The sequence below is a fragment of the Panthera onca genome, chromosome D4 (assembly GCF_046562875.1).
Source record: "Panthera onca isolate mPanOnc1 chromosome D4, mPanOnc1 haplotype 2, whole genome shotgun sequence".
In the NCBI taxonomy this organism is placed as follows: domain Eukaryota; kingdom Metazoa; phylum Chordata; class Mammalia; order Carnivora; family Felidae; genus Panthera; species Panthera onca.
The window spans coordinates 86,486,317-86,500,505 of NC_138351.1; the positions used below are offsets into that span (position 1 = coordinate 86,486,317).

General features: G+C 51.6%; 2 protein-coding genes and 1 long non-coding RNA gene across 18 annotated transcripts in view; 2 read left to right on the forward strand and 1 right to left on the reverse strand.

The window, feature by feature from the left end:
• RALGPS1 (Ral GEF with PH domain and SH3 binding motif 1) overlaps positions 1 to 5,436 on the forward strand; it is a 311,034-nt gene extending 305,598 nt beyond the window's left edge. For all 13 annotated transcript variants that reach the window (XM_078436478.1, XM_081790947.1, XM_078436474.1 and 10 more), the window contains 2 exons: positions 366 to 457; positions 4,691 to 5,436. In XM_078436478.1, the coding sequence (XP_078292604.1) occupies positions 366 to 457; positions 4,691 to 4,720 (122 nt within the window). In that variant the 3' untranslated portion in view covers positions 4,721 to 5,436. The remainder of the gene's footprint in view (positions 1 to 365; positions 458 to 4,690) is intronic.
• Positions 5,437 to 8,777: 3,341 nt separating this feature from the next.
• Positions 8,778 to 11,108, reverse strand: LOC132662930 (uncharacterized). The gene is made up of 3 exons (XR_009602758.3): positions 10,502 to 11,108; positions 10,150 to 10,299; positions 8,778 to 9,656 (listed from the first exon to the last, which is right to left on the reverse strand). It is a non-coding gene; the product is annotated as an uncharacterized LOC132662930 (long non-coding RNA).
• GARNL3 (GTPase activating Rap/RanGAP domain like 3) overlaps positions 10,677 to 14,189 on the forward strand; it is a 150,043-nt gene continuing 146,530 nt past the window's right edge. The window contains exon 1 of one of the 4 annotated variants that reach the window (XM_078436467.1): positions 10,677 to 10,698. Coding sequence is in view for 1 of the 4 variants with exons in the window: in XM_078436463.2 (XP_078292589.1) it covers positions 11,354 to 11,445 (92 nt within the window). In the remaining 3 variants the exon portion in view is untranslated. Of the gene's footprint in view, positions 10,808 to 10,884; positions 10,959 to 11,235; positions 11,446 to 14,189 lie in introns of those variants that run through there. The other 3 variants (XM_078436465.1, XM_078436464.1, XM_078436463.2) reach the window with 3 other exon arrangements.

A 14,189-nucleotide genomic window follows, 5' to 3' on the forward strand; every position in this document is an offset into this window, starting at 1 on the left:
TAGAGAAACCCAGGTATATCTGTGTCACTCACGTTGTTTGGTAGTTTGATAACTGTATTCCAGTGGTATTGATATCCTTTGTATTTTCTTTTATGCATTTGAAAGCATTATCCTGAGAAGGGGCCACAGACTTCACCAGAGCCAAATGCACCGTGACCCCCAAAATGGTTAAGAGCCCTGGTCCAGAGAGAGAGCCCAGGGGCACCAGAAGTTCTGCCTCTGCCAGCCTCAAGCTTGCCCTGGACTGCTCCTGACCTTCCTTGGTTTAGTTAACCTATGTTCACGTTTATCTTCATGCCCTAGCCACGGGCAGACCCTCCCGGGTGCCCTCCCTCTTCCTAACCAATAGTTTCTCTGCCCGTCAGGCAATGTTTACAAGTTCCAGACTGGTTCCCGGTTTCATGCAATACTGTGGCACAAGCATTTGGATGATGCATGTAAAAGCAACAGGCCTCAGGTAAAGTCACCAAAACCCTGCTTGTCACATGAAATATCCTTTCCCACCCTTGGGACTAAGGGTCCATAGAAAATAAGAGCTCCCTCCTTCCCTCAGGGCCTGTTAGCTCTGCTCCCAGACACCCTCTTTTGAAAAGCCTTTTTCTGTGAGACAGGGTGCCGTCTGCTCAGCTTAGGACTAAGCCTGGCTCCAGACCAGAACTTTGAATCTGGTCCCTGTGTCTTTCCCACTAAAGGAAGTGGGGAACATCCATTGGGCACAGTTAGGTGGCAGGGGTGATGTCGCCCCAAGGATCACGATATAGCATCTATTTAGACCATCCCCCTCACAAAAGTTGATTCATGGGAATACTCCAGACTGATGAAAGGGCCTCCCTGCCCCACAGCCCTTAGGAATAATAATATTAGCTAATACTGAGAGCTAACCATGGCCGCTGCTCAATGTATTGGAGCCAGGGGGCCTCTGGTCTGCACCCCGCCCAGGACCAGGCATTATGGGAAATGCTTTACCTGCAGGATTTGACCCAAATCCTTCCAACACTCGTTGAGGTAGGTTCTCTTACTGTCTCCATTTTATGCTGAGGACACTGAGGCTCAGCAAGTGGCAGATACTCGTTTAAGGTCCCACAGTTAGCAAGATCTAACCCGGGTCTGCCTGACACCAAAGTCTACACTCTCTGCCTGAGCTATCCCGCCTCGCACTTCCCAGAGGGCCCCCGGCTCGCTCAGCCTCCTGCAGTTGAACTAAAGGTCTGGAAGCACAGCCTCGGCTGTCAGGCTTCTGGGAGGCCTGGCTCCCCAACCCTCAGCACCCGGAGGGGCAGGCTGGGGCTTCCTGCCCCCAGGAGTCAGTGGGCAGCATTTGGCCGCTGGTGGCAGGATTGGTACTCCTGCCCGGAGGCCTCCCTCTCCGTGCTCCCCAGGGATCGGCCAGAAGAGGGCACTGGGGAGTGGATGCCTCTCAGTGTGGGGACAGAGCAAGCACCAGAGTGTGGAGTGGGCTGTGGCAGCTTCCGGTGGGTAGCAGCTGGGAGGCACCAGCTCTGAGGTCTGGGGTGGGTTGGGGGCCAGCAAAGGCTATTTCACGCCAGGCATTTGGGTCCAGGAGGATGCTGGTGACAGCACAGTTTTCTCGAAAACCAGAAGGAGGTCTCAGTTTGGTCCCCTTCAGGATTTTCATCTGTAACGTGAGATAGAACATATGCGACAAGCTGGTCAGATTATAGATGATGGGAAGCGAGAAAGCAGAATTAGCAGAAAGTTCTCGACAAACTAAAACAGTAGGAAAGACCGACAAGGGGAAAACTTGAGGTACCACTTCGAGGAAAGCTCAAAATAAATTGCATTTGAGTCCCCCAACTCACCTATCTGCCTGCTGGGAATTTGCCCCACTGATACACTCACACATGCGTGTGGGTAAGAATGTTCACTGCAGCATTGTCCTTGATAGAACTGGAAACCTCTGTGACCGGCAATAAATCCCTATTGTCCACCACCTGATAGCAATTAGAAGGAGGGAAGCAGATCTGTGCGTGTGGTACCCTGAAAGGGGCTCCGAGACGGAAGTAAAAGGCAAAGTACAGGGGCACCTGGCTGGCTCCATCCATAGAACAGACTCTTGATCTCGGGGTCATGAGTTCGAGCCCCAGGTGAGGCGTAGAGATTACGTAAAAAAAAAAAAAATTTTTTAAGCGAAGTGTAAAACATGCAAGGACGATCTTATTTGTATTAAAATACATAAACATATGTATAATATGTATGTTTGTGTCTGCATATAAAATTTCTAAAATGATATACAAGAAACCAGAATTCCGTGGTATCTGGAGTGCTTATGTATATTTTTTTACATTAAACAAATGTAATTGCTTGTCTCCACGATGGGAAGGCCAGGGTTTTTTTGTTTTGTTTTGTTTTGTTTTGTTTTGGTAGTCACCTGAAGGTGACCCCCAGTGAACAAGGCCTCAGGTCACATGAAGAGAGGACGAGCACCCTGACCTTTTCTTTAAATTTTTTTTTTTCAACGTTTTTTATTTATTTTTGGGACAGAGAGAGACAGAGCATGAACGGGGGAGGGGCAGAGAGAGAGGGAGACACAGAATCGGAAACAGGCTCCAGGCTCCGAGTCATCAGCCCAGAGCCTGACGCGGGGCTCGAACTCACGGACCGCGAGATCGTGACCTGGCTGAAGTCGGACGCTTAACCGACTGCGCCACCCAGGCGCCCCATCCTGACCTTTTCCAAACTAGTCACACCGTGTGTGTCTGGGGCCCCTTGTGAGCTCCCGAGTGCCATCCTAAGAGAACAGAGCACGGGAGCTCACCTGCCACGCACATGTGGCCCTGTGACCTGTGAGCAAGAGGACGTGGTGGCCAGGGACTGCCTGCCCGGAGGTGGGCCACCAGGAGGGCGGGGCAGGGGAGAGAAACCCGGCCTTGGCATCTGCCCGGTGGCAACGGCTTAGGCACCTCAGTGGGAGCCAAGATGCTTGCCCCGAGCAAGAGCCCATTGTCCCTTCTGTGGGCCGGGGAGGGGACACCTCTGAGGATGGCAGCAACTCCAGGGCAGATAGCAGGGAACTGGGTCCAACCCATTTGGCAGAGCAGGTGTTTGGTTAAAAGGACAAACAGGATTTCATGTATGGCAAATGCAGTGTGACGTGGCAAAAGGTTTTGCAACTTTTAAGTATTTTTGTCCAATTTTTAGACCTAGGGGATGGGGATCTTTTATTTTCTTCTACTTTTTTCCCCTTTTATTTTGAGTTTACTTTCAACCTCATATCCCCGCTCTATGCTGTGATCATAAAAAATTGGCAACAGCTAAATACTCCACAGCAGAGGATTCAGTGACGCCCAGCACATCCGTGTGATGGCGTCCAGGAGGCTCCAGTGAAAGCCATCACAGAAAGGCATCTACTCCCATGGGAGAGCTCAGTGACTAAAATTGGTTTTCTCTTTTGTGGCCTTGCGTTTCTTAAAATTGTTTGTACTGACACTGAATACACTTACACCTGACTTGTAACATATGTGTAAGGTGTAAACCACGGCTATACAACAAGCACCCAAGTACCTGCCTACCCAGCCAACCTAAAGGCAGGACCTCCTGGGGCCTCGGAACACTTCCCTCGCCCAGGGGCCTTTTCCTACTTCAGTCTCCTTTCTGTCTGCCTGCACCCCATAACCACTTGCCGATTTATTTACTGTGTCTTTAAAATGCTGGCACGTGTATTTGATTCCTCAACGTATTGTCTGGGTTGCATTTTTTAAAACATTTTTATAAATAGAACCGTAACTAGGTATTCTGTGACTTGCTCTTCTCCTACAGTGTGTTCCTGAGATTCCTCTGTGTCAATGTGTGTTGCTGTCATTCATTTATTTGTACTGATATTTTTTTTTATTAATTCTGCTGGCAGTGATCCCAGGGATGATTTCCTGCTTTTTGCTATTTTGAACAGTGCTGCTGTGACCGTTCTTATAACTCTCTTCTGGTGCAGGGAGATGCATTTTTTTCCAATTCATCACTTTGACCAAATTGATACCAAGATGGATTTGTTTTTGATGAAATTGCTTCTCCTCAAATTTCCTGGAACCCCGTGGCAGTTGCTAGGTTGGGGGGCCTGGGGCTGGGGGCGGATTTGAAGGGACAGGGAAACACCCTGACCTTGAGCTGGTGGTCTCCCCCCAAAGGGAGCTGGGATGGTGTTCTGGGGACACAGCCATGGGAAGGTCTTAGGGGTCCCGGCATCCCGACTACTCCTCCTGGTGCTTCCACTTGTCAATTCCTGCCGTGCCCTCACGACCCACACCGGCCCGCTGCTGTCCCTTCCAGAGGCATACGCCCATTCCTGCAGGATTTGTCTCCTCTCGGCTCCAAGCAAAGTTTTATTTTGATGCCAGGATAGTGATTGAGAGCAGGGGCTCTGGTGCCTTAGCCTGTCATTTACTCGCTGTGGGCTTTCCCTCTCTAAGCCTCAGGGCCCTCATTTGTGTAATGGGGACACTTCCAGAACCTGCCTCAAGGGGTGCTGTGAAGACTGGAGGGGCGTGTTGATGTTGAGCGCCTGGTACACAGTGGCCACTTAACAAACAGTGGCCATTATTCCTGCCAGGCCCTCTTCCCCACCTGACCTGCTCATTCACAGACTAACTGGGAAGGACCTGATCCCTTCCCTTAGGGGCACCCCCTGTCCCCTTCCAAAAGGTTGGAACCTTGACAAGAGGTGAGCTTTCTCTTCTAGGTACCTGCAAACCTTATGTCATTTGAATAAGTCTCTGCAGGACTTGGCGTGACTTCAGAGGCTTCTGGAAGCCCAGCCTGGGACTGGTGGCGAAGTGCATGTCCTGGGCACAGGCTTTTGGCCAGGGTGCTGGGTGACTCACAGCCGGACTCACGGGGACTCGGCCTGCGGCCTCACGGTCCAGCGGGCTCTGCCAGTGCAGCGTCCACCTACACCAATCCCCAGCGACTCTCATGACACTCATTCTTCAGCGCCACCCCGCAGGGCCGTGGCTGGGCCCCAGACTGTGCACCCCACCCTCCCTCTCTGGGCCCTCGTCCGTCCACCAACTGCTGCTTCGATCAGAGAGCATCCGGCCCACGTTGGGTCCCCCGTGCTTCCTCCCGGACAAGAGTGGACAGAGTTCACCTGCATGAGGGGCCAGAGAGAAGGAACAGACTATGGAGTTGGCTTTTTATACCCCAAGTGCACGGGGTCGCTCGCCCACAGGGCTGCCTCAGATTTTGTACAACCCCCCAAGCGTCCTCTGCGTGTGTGTGCCGTGTACGTGTGCGAGTGAGTGTGAACTCTTCAAGAAACATGCATTTTGGCACAAGACGTGTGACATCACACCCTTCATTCGCTTTGAGGCCCTGCTTTCACCTTACGTGATAGCCTTGTCCACCGAGGAAGGTCAGAGTGAGAGCCCAGATTCCTATGTTAAGGGTCCCTTGCATTCTTTTACTGTAAACAAACAATGCCTTAAATTGTGTCTTGTTTTCTGTTCCTATGGGTGCTATTCATCTGGAAGGCCTGCTGTCTGGGCCCCCGGGTCCCCTCCCGGCCTTGTTGCTGTTGGCTCTTCTGAGACAGGACCCGGCTTTAGGACTGTGGACTGGGCTGGCCTGCTCGCTTCCTCCCACCCCTCTCCTGCAGGGTCTGAAAGCCCTTGTCTTCTCACCCCTGGACCATGCCAGAGGGGGAAATTGTGACACTTTCTCCCAGCTTCCTCAGAAGCACTCGGAGGCCGCCACGCTCACAGAGAACGGCTGCGCAGAAGCCCCTGTGCACCAGCCTCTCCCCGCAGGCCAAGGCTTTGCTCCCATCATACTGCCAGGGCGGGGCCCGCTGGGATTCCTGGTTACACTGGGGAGCTGAGTGACACTGAGGCCTTAAGCTCCCCCCCAATCTTGCCCCCAAACGCAGTCACCAGCAAGTTCTCCACATCCAAGTCCAAGGGCACAATTGTCGATGATTATGGTGACCAGAGAGCAAAGCCCTGGGGAGTGAATGGTCCCAGCTCTGCATTCAGTTAAGAGCTCTTCACATGAACAATGTCCTTTTATCTGTCACTGTTTGTCTTTTTAGTGACTTTTATTTTGCACAAATACATTTTTATTCAAAATAATGAATAAAAGTTAGCTTTATTTACGGTAGCTTTATCACCAGAGCTTCTCTCTCCCCTTCCCTAATCTGGGTGTCCAAATTCTGAGAAGGAAACCCTGAAATGGTTTTCTGAATTCCCTGGGTCCTCGTTGCTATCATGGTTTCAGAGCTCACACTGACCAGACATCAAACCACCCTTAAGAGTTTCTGGGCGAGATGCTTCAAAACACCACCTTACCCAGTAAACAGTGTTGGTAAATTAAAAAACTACCAAAGGACCCACCACTGTCTTTTGACCAAATGGTGACAACTTTTCTGAAAATTCTAATGAATCGGTGAGGAAAGTAGTTGCCATCAGCGTCTTATTTTTGGTTGAGCCTTAGTGTGCTCAGTAACTAGCCCTTCTTTGGAGCAAAGTCTTGAATACTTCTGTGCCGGGAGAGACTCCAGTTGGTGCCGTCCAACCTTAGCTGTGAGCGCTCCGCCCACCGGCACGCAGCCGGGGTCCGGATGCGCACACCTAATTCATACCAATGACTACTCAGATTAGCATCTAGAGGCTGAAAGAAAACACCAAACACTCCAACACCTCTCACTAGGACCATTCAGGTCAACGCTTTAACCTACATTGAATCTGCTTCTACCGGTTAATATTTTTTAAGTCTTAAGTTTGGATGGAAGCGTTAAGACTGGAAAATCAGCCACGGACTTTCCTTGGGTTTCTCCACTGTTCAACTGTCCTGGCTCTTCTCACATGAAATGCTACAGATGTCAATCCAAAACACTCAGAATTTCAGGCTCCACCGAATCAGATCATTTTCTGCGCTTTATAAAATTTCTTCCTCTCTCACAAATGTTTCCTTCTGAGCTGAATTTGAAATAGCACAATTGTAATTGTTTTCCAAATGTCTTCTCACCCATTGAGACGGATCCCACATCCCCTCCTAGAAACATTCTTAGCTTGGATTCTTGAAGAATCTGCTTCGACCTTGTTGGCAAAGGCCTTCAGAACTGGTAAGAACCGTGAACATACCAGAAAAGTCCTGGAGACAGGCTGAAAGGTGCCTGGGCTCTCCCAGCAGGGACACAGGGGCCAAACACGTAAGTGCAGATTGTCTTCTCAGCATTGGTTTGTCTCTCAAGCAGCAGGTGAGGAGGTCCTCAGGCTGGGACAGAAGAGACCAGGCACAAACCTCAAAAGGAAGAAATCCACGGGTGGATTCTCACCCTGGAGGGAAACGTTTCTAGTTTTTGCTTCTTGACTGTCCATAATGCACAAATGTTTGTGAAACCATTGAAGGTGATATGTCTTACATGCATGTGCTGAGTTTTTTGGGGTTTTTTTGAGCAAATAGATCATGGCACCCCAGAATGAAAATTGCAGAATGCTTTCTACAAATTGTGGAATAGGTAGTTGGTAGCATTACAATGCCCCAAGAACAGCTCATCTACCTCTCCCTGGGAATAATTTTCGCCCCTCTCGGTTGGAACGTGTCTTATAACTCAAGGTCAGCCAAGTGCATTCTAACAACTGAAATGCTTCACGGAGAATTGATTCAGTGGAGAGCAGTAGACATAATATTCTGTGTGCCCAGTGAGAGAGTGTGGCCTCCCTTTCTTTCCCTGAAGAAGCCCATACATCACCCATTTGTGGAACCGAAAGCGGAAGATACTTGAAGGCATTCTGTTTAGGAAAGAACCCACTCTCTTGCCAACTGAATTTATAAAGCATTATTTTCCTTACCAAGATGGCCAGTATTTCTTTCATTATCTTCCTCTCCCACCTCCCAAGCCCAAGATGTGTATCTTTCAGGATGCCATTTTACAAGTGGAAAACAATCCATGAAAATGGGAAGCCTTTCGCAAGGGAGGTCTGATTTCATTCCACAGGTGGGGTCTACAGCTCTACACCCACATTGCTGATGCTTATAACAAGGTGAACATTGCTAAAAACACAATCTAACTTATTTTGTGTGACTTCATAAATGACTTCAATCAGCCCTACATCGTACTGACATGTTGGGTGATTTCATATATTAAAAAGAAAAAAAAAACTACAAGAATCTCTTTGAAATAACATTCTCTGCACAAAACCACTCATTCATTCATTCATTCATTCACTCACATCTCTAGTGAGTGCTTCCTGTGTGCCAGGCTCTACCAGGGATATACTGTAAATGGCTGAGAACAAGCAGACCCAATCCTTGCCCTCGCGGAGCTGACCACTCAACGAACAAATAATCCTCAACACGGCATCTCCTCTGGCAAGACCCTGCCTGTCTCCTAACACTGGGTTAAAAACCCTGCGCAGATTCCTCCAGAAAGGTTTCAAAACGCTCAACGGACTGGACAGCCTCTTGCTCTGCGAGTTCAGTTGCAACGAGAACTAGATGGAGTCGTCGTCCTAGAGGCCGGTTGGTGCAGAACACCCAGGCACAGGGCTATGGTTGGGCATGCCGAGGACTCTTGAGGTGGAATGAGAGAGGAGGGTCGGAATATTCACAGTATTGACTTCAGAGGCTTTTTGGTTTTAAATTTCATGGTTAGATGCAAGTACAGCATGAGCGAGAGCTGCATTTTTTGGGCGTTGAGAACTTGTACCACGGACCACGCTGGAGTCCCGTGTCGCACAAGTGTGTGTATACTGTGTGCAGCCCCCAAATCCCTTTTTGCAGCAGCAACGTGATGGGTCATCTGTCTGTTCTCTAATCATTAATCTCTCTTTTTCATTTCTGAACGACTGTGACCATTCAGTAATGAAATATTAGCAATTAATTTATTAGTATGGTATGATCTTTAATAAATTTCGTGCCAAAATGCATGGTTTTTCAATTAGCATTCAAAATGTTGCGTAGAGAGTAGTTTTCAATTTCTTATGTATCCTGCAAAGTAAGTTGAAAATCAGTTTCTACATTTTAATTCGTTTCTTGTTAAATCTGTTGCACTCTCCTGGGCTGTCTTTTTTCTTTTCTTTCCCCCCAGCGGAACCCCTGCATGCAGTTGTGTAAGGACATTCTCTAATTCTTGTGAATTGTCTCACCCGCAATAACCACTGAACATCAGCCCCCTGTGGGATTCTTTAGATTTTTGGTGAAGTATTTTGTTACCTCAGTCTTGTATCAAGTTGCTGTATTTTTCAGCTTGTTACACTGATAATAATTGTTTCACTAATTAAATACTTTAATGTACAAACATCTTTGTTTACTTTGAAATTAAATGTGTTTTCCAATGAACGCTGCTCAATTTATTAATCACGCGCATTCACTTAGCAAACCATTGCTGTTGCCAGATACAGACACGAAGGAGGTCTGGGGCACTCGGAGCCCTGCTCGGAGGTTACTAGAACGTGAATGACATATGGGAGCAGTGCCCTCAGGAAAGGGCAGAGTCAGTGCTTTGGGCACACAGAGAGAGGAAGGTGGAGGATCTGGGGAGGGGACAGGGGCATTTGGGGATTCATTTCAGAGATTGCCGAACACATGGAGGACGGGGGAGGCAGGAAGACAGAAAGGAGAAGGAGAAGGAGCAGGATGAAGTTGGGAAAAGCAGCCAACCCAGTCTCACTGAGCGAAGGATTTTGGGGAGGTAATGGGATCCAGGTCTGAAAAGATACATAAGGGGCAGTTTAGGATATTAGGCAAAAACCAGAAGCCCCCTGTAGCTTGCTTAAGAAAAGGGGGGCTGTCTTGCAAGCCTGTCTCATGGAAACACGTGGGAGGACCAAAGTGGGGTCTCGGGGGGGAGGGGGGGGTTGGAAGGAAAAGTGGAAAGCCGCCTACATCTTTCTCCCCTTCATTCTCCACGCAGATTGGCTTCTCTGCTGGAATGTGCAGCAGCAAAGGAGTCCAGACATTACAGTGAGAGCAGCAGGAAAGTCATGAGGGAGCGTGTGCCAGTGACACGATCCAAACTGATCATGGGAGCCCCAGCCCTGCCTGCCTCAGTTTCCCAGTTAGTGGCTTCCAAAGCGGCAGCGGCTGATTCTCCAAGCACGGGCTCCCACACACACTCCTCAGTCTCTGCTCCATCACCCCGGCAGAGCCACACCTCCCTCGCCACGACAAGCCCTGACCGCTGAGGGGCCCCGAGCTTACCTCCTCGTGATTTAGACGGCACAGTGACCTCCAACTTTACCAGGTAGGGTCGCTGCTCTCGGCCCCAGTGCAGTGCGCAAGGGCTCTGAGACAGATGCATCTGACTTGGAGAGGAGGTGCGGACGGTGGTGTATGGGGGTTGTCACACAGCTGCAAAGTGTTCATCACATCCAGTCAAAACTTGAACCCACAACTCGTCCCCTGCAAAATTCCAACCCCTCATCCTCATTGCCGTCAGGCGCCACAAACGGCCACCAGGAGACAGCAGTACCACCACTTAAAGGATGGAGATCCGCGAGTTAACGCAGACTACGGTAGAAAGGTTATTTAGCCTTGAGGGCTGGTATCTTACCCCCGCGCCTGGCGGGCGTTGGCCGGAGCTCCAGCGCAGGTGAGGCGGAGTGGGCGGGGCCGCCGGCGTGGGCGGGGCCGCCGGCGTGGGCGGGGCCGTGTCGCAGGCTGAGCCCCGCCCAGGACAGGGTTGAAGGCAGAAGGAGTGAACGGGCCCTCAGACTCGAGACTTTAGAGAGAAAACGGGGGGCCGTGCCGGTGAGCGGGGGTGCAGGGAAGGGCGGCCCCCAGAGGGACGCGGCTACTAGAAACGGCCTGGAGGTGCTGAGGTGTGGAGGGACGACGCTCGAGGGAGCCGACCCTCGGGGTGAGGGCAAAGGCCACGCGAGAACTTAGCGCAGGAGTAGGTGGGCGGGGCCTGGGGCTGGGCTGAGGGGAACGGAGCGGGAGGGGCGGGGCCTTGGGCCCGACCGAGCTGAGGACGGGGTGAGCGTTTTGGGCGTGTTGGCCCGACGGAGGTGAGGAGAGCCCGCACCCGGGACGCTGTGGGGCCGCCGTGGAAAGGGCGTGGCTGGAGCTTGAGGCCGGGGCGGGACGTTGACCCGGCTGAGGAGCGCGGGGAGAGCAGGGCTGAAGTTCGGGGCGGGGGCGGGGCGGGACCTAAGCCTGGTTTGGGAGCTCGGGTGGGTGGGGCTGAAGTTCGGGGCGGGGCCGGGGCGGGATCTGGACCCGGCTGCCGGTCACGGAGTGGGCTGGACTGAAGTTCGGGGTGGGGCAGGGGCGGGGCCTGGGCCCGGCGGAGGCGCGCGGGGCGGGGCATGGGCTGCGGCGTGCGAGCCGAGCGTCCCGCCGAGCCCCGCCGAGGCCCGAGCCCACCCGAGTGCGCCCGAGCCCGCGGCCCCCGCCCGGGGCGATGGAGCCGGAGCCCGGCGGGGCGGCCGCTGCGCTTCTGCGGCAGAAGAGGGCGGCGCTGCGGCGCAGGGGGTGCAGCTTTGAGAGCCCCAGGTACAGCGGCTGGGGAGGGGTGCGGCCGGGAGGGCGGAAGCGGGGACCCGGCCACGTGGTGGGTGGGGGGCACCCTGGGGGGACCGAGGGCTGCGAGACCCTAGTGTGGGGAGGGGTCGCTGGGGAGGGGGGGGGGTGGTCTGAAGGGATCCGGCCAGGAGCCAGGGCCAAGCGGCCGGGGGTCGAGGGGTTCTGGGCCGCCCGAGCGGCAGGTGCGGGAGGGGGGTCGCCCCAGAGAAGAACCGGCGAGCGTCTGAAATCCAGACCCGACGAGACGCCCCCCAAGGGTCGGTGCTGAGGCAGGCCCCGAGCAGAGCCGGGCTCCGGGCGGAATTCGGGCTGTGGAGAATGTGCCGTGCCGCCTCTTATAAAATGCTCAAGGACAAGGTTGGGAGATAGTCCCCTGAAGTCCCGGGGAGGTCTCCCTCCTGCGGGAGCCTCTCTGCGCTGCCCCAGGACCCAGGCCAGCCCCAGCCTCCCCAGCCTGGCTCCGTAGGTAACGCACACCTGCTGCCTCACAGCCCCGCCCATCCTCGTGCGGTGTGGCCCCCAACACGCCCGGCCCCTGGTGCCCCTCTGACCCGCCGCCGACGCCTTTCCTCTGCAGGGGGAGCCGTCCCGACCCCTCCCTTGTTTGGCCTGGGGAACTCTCCTGTAACTGTCCTGTTCCGTTCCTTCTCCTCCCTGGACCCTTGCTCCACTGACACGCCTTCCACCCGCTCTGCTCTGCCAGACTCATTCCCTCGGCGGGCATTTTCTTAACTCGGAGCGCCTTCTCCCGCTGCAGCCTCGCTGAAGTCGGCCCTGCCCTTTTCCGGGCCCCCCTCCCCCCCCCCCCCCCCCCCCGGCCTCTTCTAGATGACTCCAGTAGCCTCCCAACTAGACTTTATCCTTCCGCCTCTCAGATCCACATCCTCACTGGCTGCTGGAGGGGTCTAACCAAGACCCCCTCTCCAGAACTGTCTCCCACAGCAGTGATGCGGCTGGGGTGGGGGGACATGAAGAAAGATACGAGGTGGGACTCCGGTCCCCACGGAGGCGGAAAAGAAGAATCAGCAGCTAGGCTGACAAACCAGGATCCTTCATGTGAGGTGGGAGGCCCTGGCACAGCCTGCCCCCCCCCCTCCCCCCAGGCGAGTGTGAGCGTCATGAGGATAGGGACCATGGCAGTCGTGTTCACCGCTCTGTCCCCAGAGCCTGCCTCAGGCCTGGCCCATCACAGACACTTACTATCTATTGAATGAATAAATGCCTGACCCGCGGGTCATTCTTTCCCTATGCTGTGCGTTTCTCTCATCAGTGCCTTTACTCCTGCTCTTTGGTCTACTTAGAAGAGTCTTTTTTTACTCTTTGGGTAACTCCTGTCCCCTCCTGCTCTGGGAAGTCTTCCCTGAATCCCAGGCTGAGCTCTGTGCTGTATCAGTAATCTGTGTAATCTCTCTGCTGTCCCGCAAACGCTGTGTGTAATTACCCGGATAACAAGTCTCCCCCACTAGGTCTGGGAGAACCAGGCAAGTCGCTTTCTGCCCCTCTGGTGCTTACACTTGCTGTTGGAACACGAAGGAAAAAAAAAAATGTGCCAAAAGATGAGGCTGAAGAGATGAGCCAAAAGCTGGATCCAGGCCTGAGGTAGAACATTTAGGTCAGCGCTGTCCAACAGAACTTTCTGCAACGATGGGAACATTCTGTGATCTGTGTGGTGGGGTACTGCAGCCACTGGCTACCTGTGACTACTGAGCACTTGAAATATGGCTAGTGCAACTAAGGAACAAGTTTTAAGTTTTACTTGACTTTCATTGATTTGAATTAAGTAGCCACATGTGACTAACGTCTATGCCATTGGACAGTGCCCGTTTAGAATATTTTTCTCTCCCTCTGACTTCTCACTTTTACCACCCAGTCCCTCGTCTTCATGACCTCACACCTGAAAGACTACATGATTTCTTCAGAGGTTTTCTTCTCTATTTAACACTCTATGACAATATCGGGTCAACCTTAGAAATAATGATTACCAGTTTTCTGGTTGTAAAAATAACTTATGTTTGTTGCAGTACAATTCATTTAGCCCATTTTTTTTTTATTATCATGCGTGCAGTGTTTTACCAGTTTTTCACTCTTACTAAGGGCACAGTGAATCCATGTGCATTAGTCTGTGCATAAAAAGGTAATCATTTCCTTAAGGTAAGTTTATAGAAGTGATGGAAATGACTGGATCCAAGGAAAGGGATGTTTTCAAGGCTTCTGAAGCATAATGTCAAATTGCCCACCAGAAAGTCGTGCCATTTAACAGTTCTCCCAAAACCATGTATGTGTGCCTGTTTTTCCCACCCACAATGCGAGGCATTATCATCTATAAAGTGGCCCCTGCTTTTAATTTGAATTTATTTGTGTGGTAGCGAGGTGAAACTTTTTTTCTCATATTTATGTATAATTTGTATTTCTTTTTAAAATGAAATACATTTGCATGCACTTTGTCTATTTTCCTTTGGAATGTTTATCTTTTCCTTATTGAAGCACGTTATTAAGGAAATTAATTTTTTTGGTCAAATATGTAGCACATTTTTTGCAGTTCATTATTTGCCTTTTAACTTCATGATGTTTTTTGATAAAGTTTTTGTTATTTTAAAAAATTGAGTCAAATATATTTATTCCTCCTGTGTGTGCTTAATTAGAAAATAATTTGCTAACTTGAAACAGATGCTCATCTACAATTTCTCTTATTTTTGTTGCTTAAAAAAATATTC